This window comes from Pygoscelis adeliae, unplaced genomic scaffold (genome assembly GCF_000699105.1).
Source record: "Pygoscelis adeliae isolate BGI_AS28 unplaced genomic scaffold, ASM69910v1 Scaffold479, whole genome shotgun sequence".
Lineage (NCBI taxonomy): Eukaryota > Metazoa > Chordata > Aves > Sphenisciformes > Spheniscidae > Pygoscelis > Pygoscelis adeliae.
Genome location: NW_008825453.1, coordinates 197,953 through 211,256, shown reverse-complemented (window position 1 = coordinate 211,256; position 13,304 = coordinate 197,953). Strand labels below are relative to the sequence as shown.

The window sequence follows — 13,304 nt, the reverse complement described above, 5'->3', positions numbered from 1 at the left end:
CTGGTTGAGGCCCGTTGTGGCGAAGGGTGTCGGGGCGGGGCTCGTGGGTAGGAGGAGGTATGTGTGCAGGGGGCCTTGTTGGGGCCGGTTGTGAGGAAGGGGTTGTTGGTGGAGGGGTCCTTCCGGGGAGGGTGTGCGTAGAGGGGCGGGGGAAGGGTCCAAGGGGGCTGCTGGGTGTAGGTCTCCTTTTGTTGGGGCCTGCTGTGCTGAGGGACAGTACCCAGGGCCCTCTGACACCCCCTTTCTCTTTTCCAGCAGAGCGGGGACTCTCTAGGGTGGTATCAGGTGCTGAAAGAAGCCAACAATGGCGTGGTTCAAGGTGCTCCGTGGAATTTTTGAAAGAGTGAGAGGCTTTTTTTTCCTAAATAAATCTGTCTTGTTTATTTGTTTCTCAGTTACAGTTCCCAAGTAACGCTCGTTTACATTCTAGGTTGGTGCTTGGCAATATAAAGTCGTGGAAATAGCCGGCAAAGCTACTTAGGATTGTGTTGAAAATGCTGGGAGAGAAAAAGCAATTAATAGTGAAAAGAGACCTTTACACAGACCCCACGTTTCCAGCCAGTGATACCTCTATATTTTTTGATTATTGTACCCCGCTTGCTCAATTCAGAGGCGAGATATCTTGGTTGAGACCAAAGGTGAGTTTTAAGATACAAAAGCCCGTGATTTTAGCACAACTGGACTTTAAGGTAGTAAATGGTATTTAGCAGTGAATGACTGCTTCTGGGTGTTTTTATTGTTTAGAAATATAGAAGTGATAAAACCAATGTATGTCAGTGTTAACAATGTATAAGTTATAGTTTTTAACTCTTGTTTGTAGGTTTGATTTAAATCCTGATGTAGAACTTTTGAATTTCTTGGGACTAGTAGGAATTAAGATATTTTATCATAAATATATTTCATTATGCAAATAATATTCATACCAAGTTAAAAGATAGCATTATGTTATTCTCAAATTTTTCAACACATTGCATAACTCCTAAAAACAAATAACTAGATTCTAGAGTTTTTCAGAAGGATATTACTTTTTTTTTTTTTGCGATTGTTGATTTCTTTGATAACCTTAAAAAAGTTTTCTTTCTTGTTATAACTTGTGGTATGACTTGTATTGCTTTTAAACTTACAGCTGGTTTTCAGAGCAAGCCACATGAGAGCTAAAAAGTTTAGAATGCATTTCTGCAGTATGTTCATTTAAAGTGAAGTGTTTATGATACTGGCATTGTGTGGAGGGGGGAAAAAAAGGCTATAAAAATGTAACGGAGAAAAAAAGTACTTTGTGTTTTAGTGGTATTGTTTTTCTCCCCTGCATCTGGGGATGGCTGTAGAACAGTGATAGAGCTATTGATTATCAGATAGAATTGGCAAACAAATGACATCGTGGAGCCCAGCATGCAACTTTCTGCTTTTGTACCTTACACCTTGATTACTACTGAGGGCTGATCAGTTACTTTCCATCTCTTGCAGTGTTGACAGGTGAGAGAAGAACCATTTTAAAACCTCACTTTCAGATCCAATTAAGTGTTCAGGACTTTGCATTTGAAATTACCTCTTTTGCTGCCAAGTAATCTATTTTTATTTGCCCTAGGGAAGGCTTTTCTCTTATGCTAATTTGGAGATTTTTGTAACTTGGGACGTGCAAGTGCAATGTGAATGGCAACAGTTCTATCACACTTGATCATATGTCTAGCAAGTAGCTGATGAATTATGTTGTCTTTGACTTATTGGTGCCTCTGCTAAGGTTGCAACTGATGGTGACATTTGTGTGCTAAAATCCGTGTGGGAACTATGTGTATTTATTTCACATAAAGTACCTGCAAAATAGCCACAAGGCAGTAATTAGTTATTGCTTGCTTAGGCTGTGTCTGAAGAGGAAATGTTCTAGAGGTAAAAATTCTCTTACTTTGTGAGAGGTCTCTGGAGCCCTCCCATTCCCTGAAACACAGGTTTCCTTAGACTATCATGCAGGATTTGGCTTTAGCTCCCCTTCTTTTCATTTTAGGACATTTGTTCTACTCCTCGGTTATTTTCAAACAATCTGCAGGATGTGCAAGTGAAACAAGGAATTTTGGGAGATTGTTGGTTCCTGTGTGCCTGTGTAGCTTTGCAGAAGAGTAAATACCTACTGAATAAGGTATAGAGAAGTTTCTTGTTTCATATCTCAGAAGTTTTCTTCATCTAATTTACATTTGTATATTGCTCTTGAATCCCAGGCCTCAAAACTGAATATCAGTTTTGTTATGCTTAGTTTCGCTGTTTTTGTTGTGATTTTTTTTTTCTGTTATTATTACAAACAGTTAATATTCAGCATATTTTAAACTGGTTTTGTTTAAAAAAAATCATTATTTGTCTTGATTTTGGCATTTGTCGTCTAGGTAATCCCTCCAGGTCAGCCCAACTGGACAGATGAGTCATATCAAGGCTGTTTCACTTGTCGAGTCTGGCAGTTTGGGCACTGGGTGGAAGTAACCATCGACGATCGTTTGCCTTGCCTTGGTGGTAAACTCTGCTTTTCCCAGTGTCAGACAGAGGATTTGTTTTGGCTTCCACTGTTGGAAAAAGCTTATGCAAAGTATGTGAACACTGTTATTGAAGGAAGTAAAGGGAGGTAACAATAGCTGTATACCTTCTGCTTATTTATTTTATCTGACTGCTTTGGGCATAGACCTGTGTATTATTCAATATGAAGTACAACGGCTGCTAGCTTTCCCATACTGGGTTGTGCAGAAGTCGCTCTTTAAACTGTAGATCTATAAGGTGTGTTTCTAGTTGCATATGAGGTAAGATAGTCTTAGGGAGAGAATTATGATGAAAAGTAAGAGCTGCAATGAATTATCAGCATTCAAATGATATTCATTAAGTCATTATCCATGGGTTGTCTAATTTATTAAAGGGAAATATTTTACTAGTGCCACATTTGAGAGCAGCTGAGGGCTCAATGAAAAGCAGAAAGCATGCAAATATTTTCATGGAAGGCAACAACATTACATAAGTTTATGCTAGTTGAGGCTCTGGTTATGAGAGTTTCACTGCTGCTTTTGCTTAATTTGATAGTTTATTATTTTGAGAAGAAACAACTGTATTGTTAATGTGTTTGAAAATGCAGCTGTTTTATGACACGTCCGTCAAAATGCTGTCCAGATGGACAAAACAATTTGGAGACAAAGTGCACTGGTAAGATAGACATCAAATGTCCAAAAGAACTTGGACAAAAGATTGTGTGGTTGCCAGCAGAGGGCAGAAAAAGACTTTCAACTGTAGACATGTTGAGCAGAAGTTGTGAAGCAGCAATGACATGTTAAAGCTTCTCTGTGGGTTTGAAAGTCTTTGTTTTCTGTAGAGTCTTACCATTCTATCTTGTCTTATCATTCTATTACAGTCTTGATTTCTTTTGCTATCTTTTGCATCCACTGCATCAGGTGGGGTAGTCTCCTGATTTACTTAAATTGTTGAAGTAACTCCTACTTTGTGCAGAGTGAACAAAGGATAATTGAAGAAGAGGAAGAAATTTATTTATACAGAATGCAGTTAGTATATCACAAAAGATGATGTAGTGCACGGGTGATAAGGTACAAATGATTAGTACTAGACTACAGCGGTTTCTGTATAGGATGGAATGAATTGTAATAAACTTCCCATCAAATAGTGGAATGTTTGATGGCTTACATATTCTTTAGAATACATTTGTATTCTGTGCAAATAAAATAGTATGTGCTTTCTCTTGCCTACTTGGGGATATGACGTAGGGTACAGTCATGACTGTGATATAAGGTGGGGTTGAAAGTGCATAAGAACCGTGTTTCTTTAATTCTGCTGTTTGTAGAAAGTTTCTTGGGTTTTGTTTTGTTTTTTTAATAGAGTGCATGGATCTTACGAACAGTTGTGGGCCGGACAGGTGGCAGATGCTTTGGTTGATCTGACTGGAGGAATTGCTGAAAGATGGACCCTGAAAGGCCCTGGAAGAAACATGGAGAAAGAGAAGACTGGCATGGTTTTGGAAAAGGCAGTGTTTAGAAGATTAATGAACCTGAAGGAACAGTGTGTAATAAGCTGCTCAGTCCTCGATTCCAGACAAGGTAATAGTAAAGTTCTAGACATTTTTAAAGTAAATGTCTCTATTTAGCAGGGTTCAGAGCACAAGGCAGCCAGCAAATGCATAGTGCCGATTCTAGTAGCGTACGAGTTTCATGATGCAATTTTATATAACCTGGGATAAATAAAGATTTAAGGAAGTTATTGAGTTCAGGATGGAGGCTGCTTTTGAGGAGTGCTTTTTATATTAGATGCTAATATGGTCAGTTCTCAACAACACACGCACACCCCTCACCCCCTGAAAAAGCACCTAAAAACAACCTTAAAAACCGCCAGGAATTTCAGCACCGAGAATTTGTAGATGTTTGAGAACAAGTAGTGAGTTAATACGCTTTAAAATTTTCATTTATTTTATTTCTATATAGTCACAACTACAATGAACTGTTTGGGGTTTTTTTATGCTGTTTTTATACTGATTTAAAAACAATTTCCTTTTATCTCAAAATTGCCTTCTTTCACAGGATAGTTCAATGTCATTAGTTGTAAAATATGGAGCAGGTTCTTTTGTTTACTTTTCAAATGCTTTTTTTTTTCTTCTATTCAGGTGCAAGCGAACTAGGAGAATTTCATGCCTTTATTGTGATAGACACCTTGAATCTGTCTGAAGTGTCAGGCAAGGAAATCTTCCTACTACGAATACGAAATCCTTGGGGGAGGCGGTGCTGGAGAGGTCCCTGGTGTGAGGGGTGAGTAGGTTTATTTTCATTTGGAAAATCATTTGTGAAAGTTCTGAAGCACAAAGCGTATCTATGTATTGCATAGGCAAATGTTGCTAATAGGCTATTGCAGGGGAGAGAGACTTCAGTTTGTATGCCGTCCTTTAGAGAGTTCAGTAGTTCATGTAGCTCATTGGTTCTAAGGCTAGTCATTTTGGTCTATTAGTTCTGGTAATCTAAATTTTTTTAATAACAAATTTTTTTTGTTTATCAAAGCATCATATCTTTTCGTAGAGATAAACTTAAGATGTTGGTTTATTTTCTGTCTCTGATTTTTGTGGTGCTTTTTTGTTGTTCTGCAATTGATCTAAGTATCTTTGCTCATAAGATGTTTGTGACTTATAAGTAGTCACTCAGCTTTACTCGGCTCTTCTCATTTGATCTCATCTCAGTTGTAGAAGACAAGCAAAGGAGTACGTATAAAACAATATATCAGAAGGAAGGATGTTTATGTTTTTTGCTTGTGTGCTCTCGTTTCTGTAGATTAATATGAGTAGGAGAAGCTGGAATCGAGTAGATATAAAGAAGAGTAGATATAAAGAGGAGATCTGTTTTAAAGGAAATGCGGAAATAGGTTTAGCAGTTCATATAGCAAAGTAACAAGAATGAAAGGGCAGACCCTATTAGCTTATTTTGAAAAGTGTTAGCATATTTAGACTGTACAAAAGAACATGCAATTCTTGACCCAAAGAGCAAGCTTTCAGCATTAAAATATGGTAACAATATGATCATGTTAATAAACATTTTAGAGAAATAGGCTTTTTCCCCTGAGTTAAAAAGATGGCTTAATCACATTAATTGAGACTTAAGTTGATGTTTTTTGCTTTTGGCAGAGTTTTGGTTATACACTTGGTCTCTTGTAGTTTCTTTGCCAAACAGTACGTTGCCGTGTAGTTGCAAGAGGATAGCATTTCACTAGGTGGCCTTAGAGCCCTGTTTTATTCAAGTGCAGAACTATTCTTTGTTGTTAGTGAAACAATGAAAAATGTTGAAAGTACCAGCTTTTAATGGGCCCTAAATAATGAGGTGTTTAAATTCTTCGTTTATTATGACTTAGCCAGCAGATTCATGGGGATAACCAGCTGCTTCATACAGATAGTGGTTTTTGATGTTCACTGTACAGCATTAAAATTCTTTCAGAACAGTCACTGTGCAGCTTGTTTTACTTTTTCGTTGCTATTTTTAACAACTGTTAAAATCTTTATTTTGCTCTCACACTTCGGACTGTGCTGTCTGTTGTAAGCAAAGTAGCTATTTCACCTAGAAGTATGCTGCTGTATCCAATCTGGTGTTAGGTTGTTTCTAAGTTTTCTTTGATATGTTGTGATTCATACTTTCTTTTATCCCTCTCACTGACTAGCATCGTGTATACAGAAATACTTAATGCAAATATTTGACAATAAAATGAAGAAACTTCTTATTGTCCTGCTCCATAGGTATTTGATAGAGCGTTGTTATGGAACTTTATTGGGCAAAGAACTAAATGTTAATTTTTGTCTTATGTGCAGTGGTCAAGGATGGAGCCAGCTAGATCCAGTAGTCGCCTCAGAACTGCTCTCTCAGATCCAAGAGGGAGAATTCTGGGTGGATGAAGAGGAATTTTTCAGGGAATTTGATGAGATTACCATGGGCTTTCCAGTCAATGAGGAAGGACAACTTCAGAGCCTCTATACAGGTGCGGTACAAGAAAACATCTTTCTCATACAAATAACGTTATGTCAATGGGAAAGACTGATTTGAATTGCAAATGGATGCAACTAGACCTTAATTTCTCTTTCTCAGTCTTTCCCTCTCCTTTATATCCGTAGGCCTTTTCTGTCGCTGCTGGGAAGAATAGAGGGACAAGAGGAAATTGAAGATCTTTAGAGGAGTCTTTGATATTTCTCTGAGATCTAGTCACTTGCTAGTTTGTTGAGAGATTAGTGTTCTCTATCCAGAAGGCTGTTGTTCTGGACAGCCTTGTGATTTTTTTTTTTTTTTTTGATGGGAGATAAACTTCAAATTTCTAGAAACAGTTTCTTGTAAAAATCATGTCACCAATCTGCCATTACCAGTTGTGCCATTCATTCTCTTGCCTCTCAGAATGTTGGTGATAAATATCTGCTTGGAGAAAGTGTCAGGGCTACGACAGCATGTTTTCTTGGGCTGGGGGATCTCTGCTATATATCTGTTGTATGAAATCAAGTAGCCTCTGGTGTTTGAAATCTGCACCATGTTTTCTTATTTTGTTAGAGAAAGTGCTGTATCACTCGCAGAATCTTTTTGGATCCTGGGTGAGAGGCCAGTCTGCAGGTGGCTGCCGTAACAACAGCAGCTTCCCTACCAACCCTAAGTTCTGGCTGAGAGTCTGTGAAAAGAGTGAGGTGTGCATTGCTCTGCTGCAGAAACATAGGAAATACAGTGCTGACTGGGCTGGAAGAATTCAAAATCTGACTCACTTAGCAGAGGAAAATCTATCTTTGACTGAAGGCATACAGGGGAAGAATTATCAGGCTGTGGGATTGCATGTCTGGAAGGTAATACGGGAGTGACATTTTTCTTTTTGCAAATGGAAGTTTTAAAGCATTACTGAAACATCTGAGTAAAATCATTCATTTCTTGCGGCAGTGATACGATTCAACTGTTCACACATTTTACATCTCTGATTTATGTTAGAATGATCCTGTTTATCTCACAATGCAGTTACTGTCTTCTGTACAAACTATTAGTGGACTAGTACTTTCTTCTTATCATTGAGTGCCAAGTAGCAGAACTTTTGGGACTGTTCCAAACTAGTGCATGAATTTTCAGGCTGATGACTTGATGACTATTCCTAAATTTACTCCTCCTGAACATTAACTCTTCCTACTCCTCTTTGATGTTCAGCTTATCTGCTGATACTCTTCTCCTTACTTGTTTCCTTTTGTAAATGTATGCATGTTTAAAAATGTTTTAAACAATATTTGATCATTTTTAGTTTTTAATAAAAACTCCTCATTTTTCCTAAAACACCACGCATCATTATGCATCTATTCTAGGTGGAGAAGAAACGATTTAACCTTCCAAAGACCCTCTCTGCTCCTCCAGTTGTAGGTACCGTCTGCCATTCCTATGATAGAGAAGTACATGTATGCTGTGACCTTTCGCCTGGGTTTTATCTTGTTGTTCCCAGCACTTTTCTGAAAGATGCAGCAGGGAATTTCTTGCTTCGTGTATTTTCAACGGGAAGGATCTCTCTCAGGTAGGTTTAAAATAAAACAAAAGATTCCTTATAGTCATTGACATAAACAAATATATGAAGTGTAGCACTAAGTGTAAATGTTCAAAATGTTTTTGAAGGGCTGTGCAGAGTACCAGGTAACAGCATTGTTTTGTCTTTGAATTCATATAAGTAGTGTTCTATCTCCTTGGTTTTTGCATGAAGCTGCTACTACCTCTTGTTAAAATATCAGTCAGAAGTGGTCAGATGAGTAGCATCTTGACTCTAAGCTGCGGCCTAATGTTTTGAGAAAGTGCGTAGTTTGTAAAAGAACTGAATAGGTTTCTGCAGAACATTTTTCTCAATATGTGGAAGTTCTTCCTTAATGTATGGAAAAATGAAGATGTACTACAGAAGTTAAAAGCAGCTATTATTGCAATCAGCAACAGAAAAGGAGAGCAGTATATTATCACGTATGCTGGAAAACACATACTAACAAATTGCCTGAAATATAACATTGTTATTAGTGAGCGGTACAGCTTCAAATGCAAATGGAGTGTCAGCAGTGGACTCAGATGACACAATACTCACAGCTCATCTTTTCAGGACAGGTGTGGAAAATAGCACTGATGTTTACGCTGTCGTCTTTAGCTGAACAAAGAATTCTTTTTTGAATTAAAGCATTCAACACTGACAATACAGCTGAACTTGTTTCTTGTGAAGGCCTCAAGAAGTCTACCAGCATTATGATAAAATTCTTGGAAGGATCACTGCATATTGTGTTCTAGCTGATCTTTCCTCATAACTTGTGACACAAAATAGACTTTTATAATGGACTTGGAACAATCTTTTCTTTCTGTAGAAAAATGCTTGCTTATCCAACAGGAAATATCAGCAATGTTAGTCCAGTAGCTTCTGATGACTTAATTTTTTTAACTGTAGCTGACTACATAGCTATCTCAGCACTTAAAAGTCAATTATTCGTGAGCAATTCTGTGTTGGTGACCATAGCCTTGAAATAAATACTTAAGAAGACACAATGATGAGTAGTTGTGTGGAGTCAGCAAAGTTGTACCTTCTTCCAATAAACCTGAAAAAATCTGAGGTTGTCTAACAGCGTGCGCCAGGTAAGCTATATACAGAGGCAAAACATACTGTTGGCAACATGTTTAAAAGCTGTTCATATCTTTTGTATTCTGGTAGTACACTATCAACTCATACCTCCTTGGAGAGAAGCTGGCAAATCACACTACAAAGCCAGAACATGCATTAATCATTCACTCTGCGGAATTTGGAAGCAAGATGGCATCAAGTTTTAGACCAAATAAAGGTCTGCAAAACTATGAGGCTAATTTTGCTGTATAGGTGCAAGTTGTCTACTTCTTACTGGCAATATGCTGGTTTCTGTGCATATTTCATCTGTACAGCATGTTGCACTTCCAACGATGGGATAAAATTTCTAGTATTGCTGTTAAGTATAACATTTTCTCAGACTGAAACAATGGTGCCAGCCTGGATATGTGTCTAGAATGGACAATCGCAGAATAACGTAACAGCTGTTATATGTTCTCAACTGGAAAACTGGAGATAAGGACAGATGTTATGTTGAAATATGACTTCAAACGCTGCACAGCTGATAATGATACCAAATTGTTCATACGGCTGTGAAAAGCAGTGCTGGGCTAGGATCGAAATATGGGTTAACGTTACAGTGATCAAGTCAGAGGTAAAACAGTAGTTTCCTCTGATTAAAGACATGGCCAATATAAAAAATAATGCAGTGTATGCGTTGGACTTACTGAGGTGCTCGTGTGTACTCCAAAAGTAGCTGTCAGTTGTACCACTTTCAAATAGGACAAATAGCACAAGGGTAGTGAGGAAAAATGTGTAAGCTGCGTTACTTCATGAATGTACAAAAATCTACCTGGTTTTAGTGCATGGTTTGTATACACTACGTTGTTGTGGAGTTCTGTGAATTACCTAAGGACTTAGAATTGTACAGTTCTCTTTTTTTTTTGTGTTGAAAGTTTGGAGGAATTGTATTTATGTAAGTGTATGTAATAACTAGTTCATTTTTGTGAGCTGGTGTTCTAGAGTTTGTGAAATCATACAGATTTTATACATTTAGTTTCTTTTCTCTCTTACGTTTGATAGTGAGCTAAAACCACCGCCCGCAGATGCTGCCCTCTGTGAAGAACTCCCAGCAGGTGAATGGGAGACGGTGCAGCTGCATGGATGCTGGAAAAATGGGCAAAGTGCCGGAGGTAGCAGGAACTTCCCCTCCTTCCATATCAATCCCTGCTTTCCCCTCTCCATTCCTGCAGGACCAGGAAAAAGCAGTGTGAAAGTTACCCTCCGTCAGCACTGCCAAGATAGCAAGTGTCGTCCAATAGGTTTCCATATTTTCCAGGTGAGACTTCTTCTGGTCAGTTTGATTGCTCATTTGCCAAGTGTGAAGGTAAGCCTGTCAGTTCAGTGCTTCTTGCACTTGGCAAGGGACATGCTGCTTGTCAGAGAAACACAGGCTGGTCTTGTGAAGTAATGCCCGTGAAAGATACGGAATAACTACACACTGGGTAGCATAGTAACCAGATAATTGGTTCCAGTGAATCCTTCCAGTGTTCTAAATTAGTTTTAGAAATGATGAACTCTTTTGAGGATTTGCAAAGAATTCTCAGCGTCTTAGTGATTGAGGACCAGACTTTTTGGTAGTTGATCATGAAAACTTACCTTCTTCATCTCTAATAATGATTTACTTGTCCATTGGCAAGTGGTGTTGGATCCGCAGACAAGATTAGAATTCAAAAGGACAGATGTGTTGAACAGATGATCTGAAACAAAACAAGATACGATTTGGTATGGACAAATACAGGTTCTACATGTACGTGCCAGCGGTCAACCGCATAAATGTAGGGTGAGAAGCTTCTGGTTAGGTGGCTATTTCGCAGGGAAAGCTAGCTTTATTTTCAGAAAACGTGCTTTGGAAAAGGTGTTGCTTAAATGGAGAGTCTGGATTTGAGCATTAGGAGTGATCATATAGCTTAAAATATACAATATGTGAAGAAAGACTGAAAGAATGGCATTTTTCATGCCTACAGGAGACTGAGAAGTCTAATATGAATTTTTAGTACAGGAAAGGCCACTAGAAAGAGGAAGGACAGTCTGTTCACCATATCTGTGAGGTGAAAAACAAGGGCATTAGGCTGCAGCAAGGAAGAGTGAGGTTAGACAATAGAATAAGCTTTTGAGCTATGTGGGTAGTGGGTTGTATAAACTGTCTACAAACGTGGTAGGAATGATTTATCTGTAGTTGATACTGCCATCTGGGTTTTCTGGAAGCCTTCCCATCCCTCTCGTATAGCTCTGTACAGAAGAGTGAGCATTTGGAGTAGGATAGATATGGAGCATACCATACTATGGTATACCAGGAATTTAACAATGTGAGGCCTGAAATATATGAAAAGCTAGGCATGTTTTCATTCTTTTTTTGCAGGTGCCTAACAGCAGCTGGAAACCACATACTTCCTCTTTTCTACACTTGGAGCCCCTGGTTAGCTGTGTACCTCATTGCTATTCACAGGAAGTAAGCCAACTTTGCAGACTTCCTGCAGGGAGTTATGTAATTATACCTTCTACGTACTTGCCCAATACAGAAGGCAATTTTACAGTGGTCATAGCAACCAAAATAGACAGGTAAAAATATGTTGCCTTCTATTTGTATTTCTAATATTTTCAGTGCATGCATTACAGGATGTTTGGAAACAATAACTGTAGTGACATCTTCTCACTTTTGATAGAAAATAATCTTTTTTCCTTTAAAGTCTTTGTATTGCTGTTATGTTTGCAAGCACTGCTTACCGCTTTGACTATGTTGGAAGAATGAGTAAAAAAAAAAAAAAAAAAAGTATTTGTAATCTTGCCTCGGTTACTGAATAACAGGTGTCTAGTGCTGGAGAAGATGGCACTACAGCAACTGAGTATCAGCTATGTCCAGATACTAGGATTTATGCTGAAATTTTACTAAGCTTTTTAATAAACAGGGTTGTTTTTTGAGAAGCTGCAAGCCTTATTGCAGGTAGTTCTTCATGATGGGAGTAACAACAGGTCTGAATCAGAATTTGTATATTCCGTAAGATTGCATTAAGAGTCCATAAAACTGTGTCAAGATTCCATAAGGATGTGGAACAAAGCCTAGGCTAACAATCTTCTCCTTTTGAAGTGGGATAAATGATTGATGTTTACAAGATCCCTCCAATGCTTTGTGCAGAAATAAGTGTGGTTCTGGTTTTCAACAGGAAGCGCATTCACAGCCGGGAGACACTTGGACAAGTATTGCAAGAAGTGAGTGATACATTTTTAATTTCAGTTGTTCTAACGGTGTCGCAGAGGCATCTTCAAGGCTTATGTATGAACTAATATTGAGAGTCATGTACTGGTGGACTGGACTCTGAATGTTCTCGTTTACTTGCTGCAAACTGGTCATCAGTAAAGCAGTTAATCTTTGGGGTTTTGTTTCTCAGCCAGAAAAGTAGCATTTGTTAGCAGCTAACAAAATTTGTCTTTTCACACCACTCAGATACACGGAAGTTTCTGTATGGCTGTTTTATAAAGTCATTATTTACTCCCTCAAGTCATTCCCCAGTACCTACCTCTGCTGTAACGTCTGTGAGAAATTGGACCATTAGTGATGAGTAGGTGGTTGTACTTGCTTTTACATTTGCTTTCAAGAGTGTAAACACTCTTATGCATTTGGATATATTTTGATGTATTCATTCTTGGTGTCACCATAGACCTGCTAGCTTTAATTATATGTTGTATCCTTCCTCCATCTGATTGGCTTTGATGTTAATTTGGGATCCTACGTATTGCGATTTAGAAATTTTAATGATATTATAATGTTGTAAAGACTTAAGAAAACACAGCAAAAAGAGAAGAAAAGCAAACAGGCAATCCAAAGATCAGCTTTCACCACACTAGAGTTTAGTTTTTTATTTGTTTCCTTACAGCCAGCCCATATAGCATCCCACCATTATAATCCTTCTTGGTGTGTGAGCCATTCTGATCAAGTTAATGCCACCTATTTAATATTTTGGTATTGTGTTTTGCTTGATTAGATATGCATGTAATATTGAAGGGTTGGATGTGAATGCTGAGTACCTAATACTTACGGTATTTTTACCAGGTGGAGAGGAGAACTTTGAATGTATTATTTTTAACAATTGTTTAAAGATACCTGATTTGGTTGGTGGATCAAAGCATGCCCTTGATAATGCTCTGTTTCTTGGGGGAGAACAAGACCATCTAGCTACCTGGCTCTTTCC

General features: G+C 38.2%; 1 protein-coding gene across 1 annotated transcript in view; it reads left to right on the top strand.

Annotated features, from left to right (window-relative positions):
• Positions 1 to 261: 261 nt before the first annotated feature.
• CAPN10 (calpain 10) overlaps positions 262 to 13,304 on the top strand; it is a 14,262-nt gene continuing 1,219 nt past the window's right edge. Inside the window, exons 1-13 of the mRNA XM_009331192.1 lie at positions 262 to 343; positions 431 to 638; positions 2,000 to 2,131; positions 2,373 to 2,569; positions 3,856 to 4,073; positions 4,634 to 4,775; positions 6,314 to 6,480; positions 7,038 to 7,321; positions 7,823 to 8,025; positions 10,138 to 10,190; positions 10,308 to 10,393; positions 11,477 to 11,676; positions 12,279 to 12,324. Of these exons, the coding sequence (XP_009329467.1) occupies positions 495 to 638; positions 2,000 to 2,131; positions 2,373 to 2,569; positions 3,856 to 4,073; positions 4,634 to 4,775; positions 6,314 to 6,480; positions 7,038 to 7,321; positions 7,823 to 8,025; positions 10,138 to 10,190; positions 10,308 to 10,393; positions 11,477 to 11,676; positions 12,279 to 12,324 (1,872 nt within the window). The 5' untranslated portion in view covers positions 262 to 343; positions 431 to 494. The remainder of the gene's footprint in view (positions 344 to 430; positions 639 to 1,999; positions 2,132 to 2,372; positions 2,570 to 3,855; positions 4,074 to 4,633; positions 4,776 to 6,313; positions 6,481 to 7,037; positions 7,322 to 7,822; positions 8,026 to 10,137; positions 10,191 to 10,307; positions 10,394 to 11,476; positions 11,677 to 12,278; positions 12,325 to 13,304) is intronic.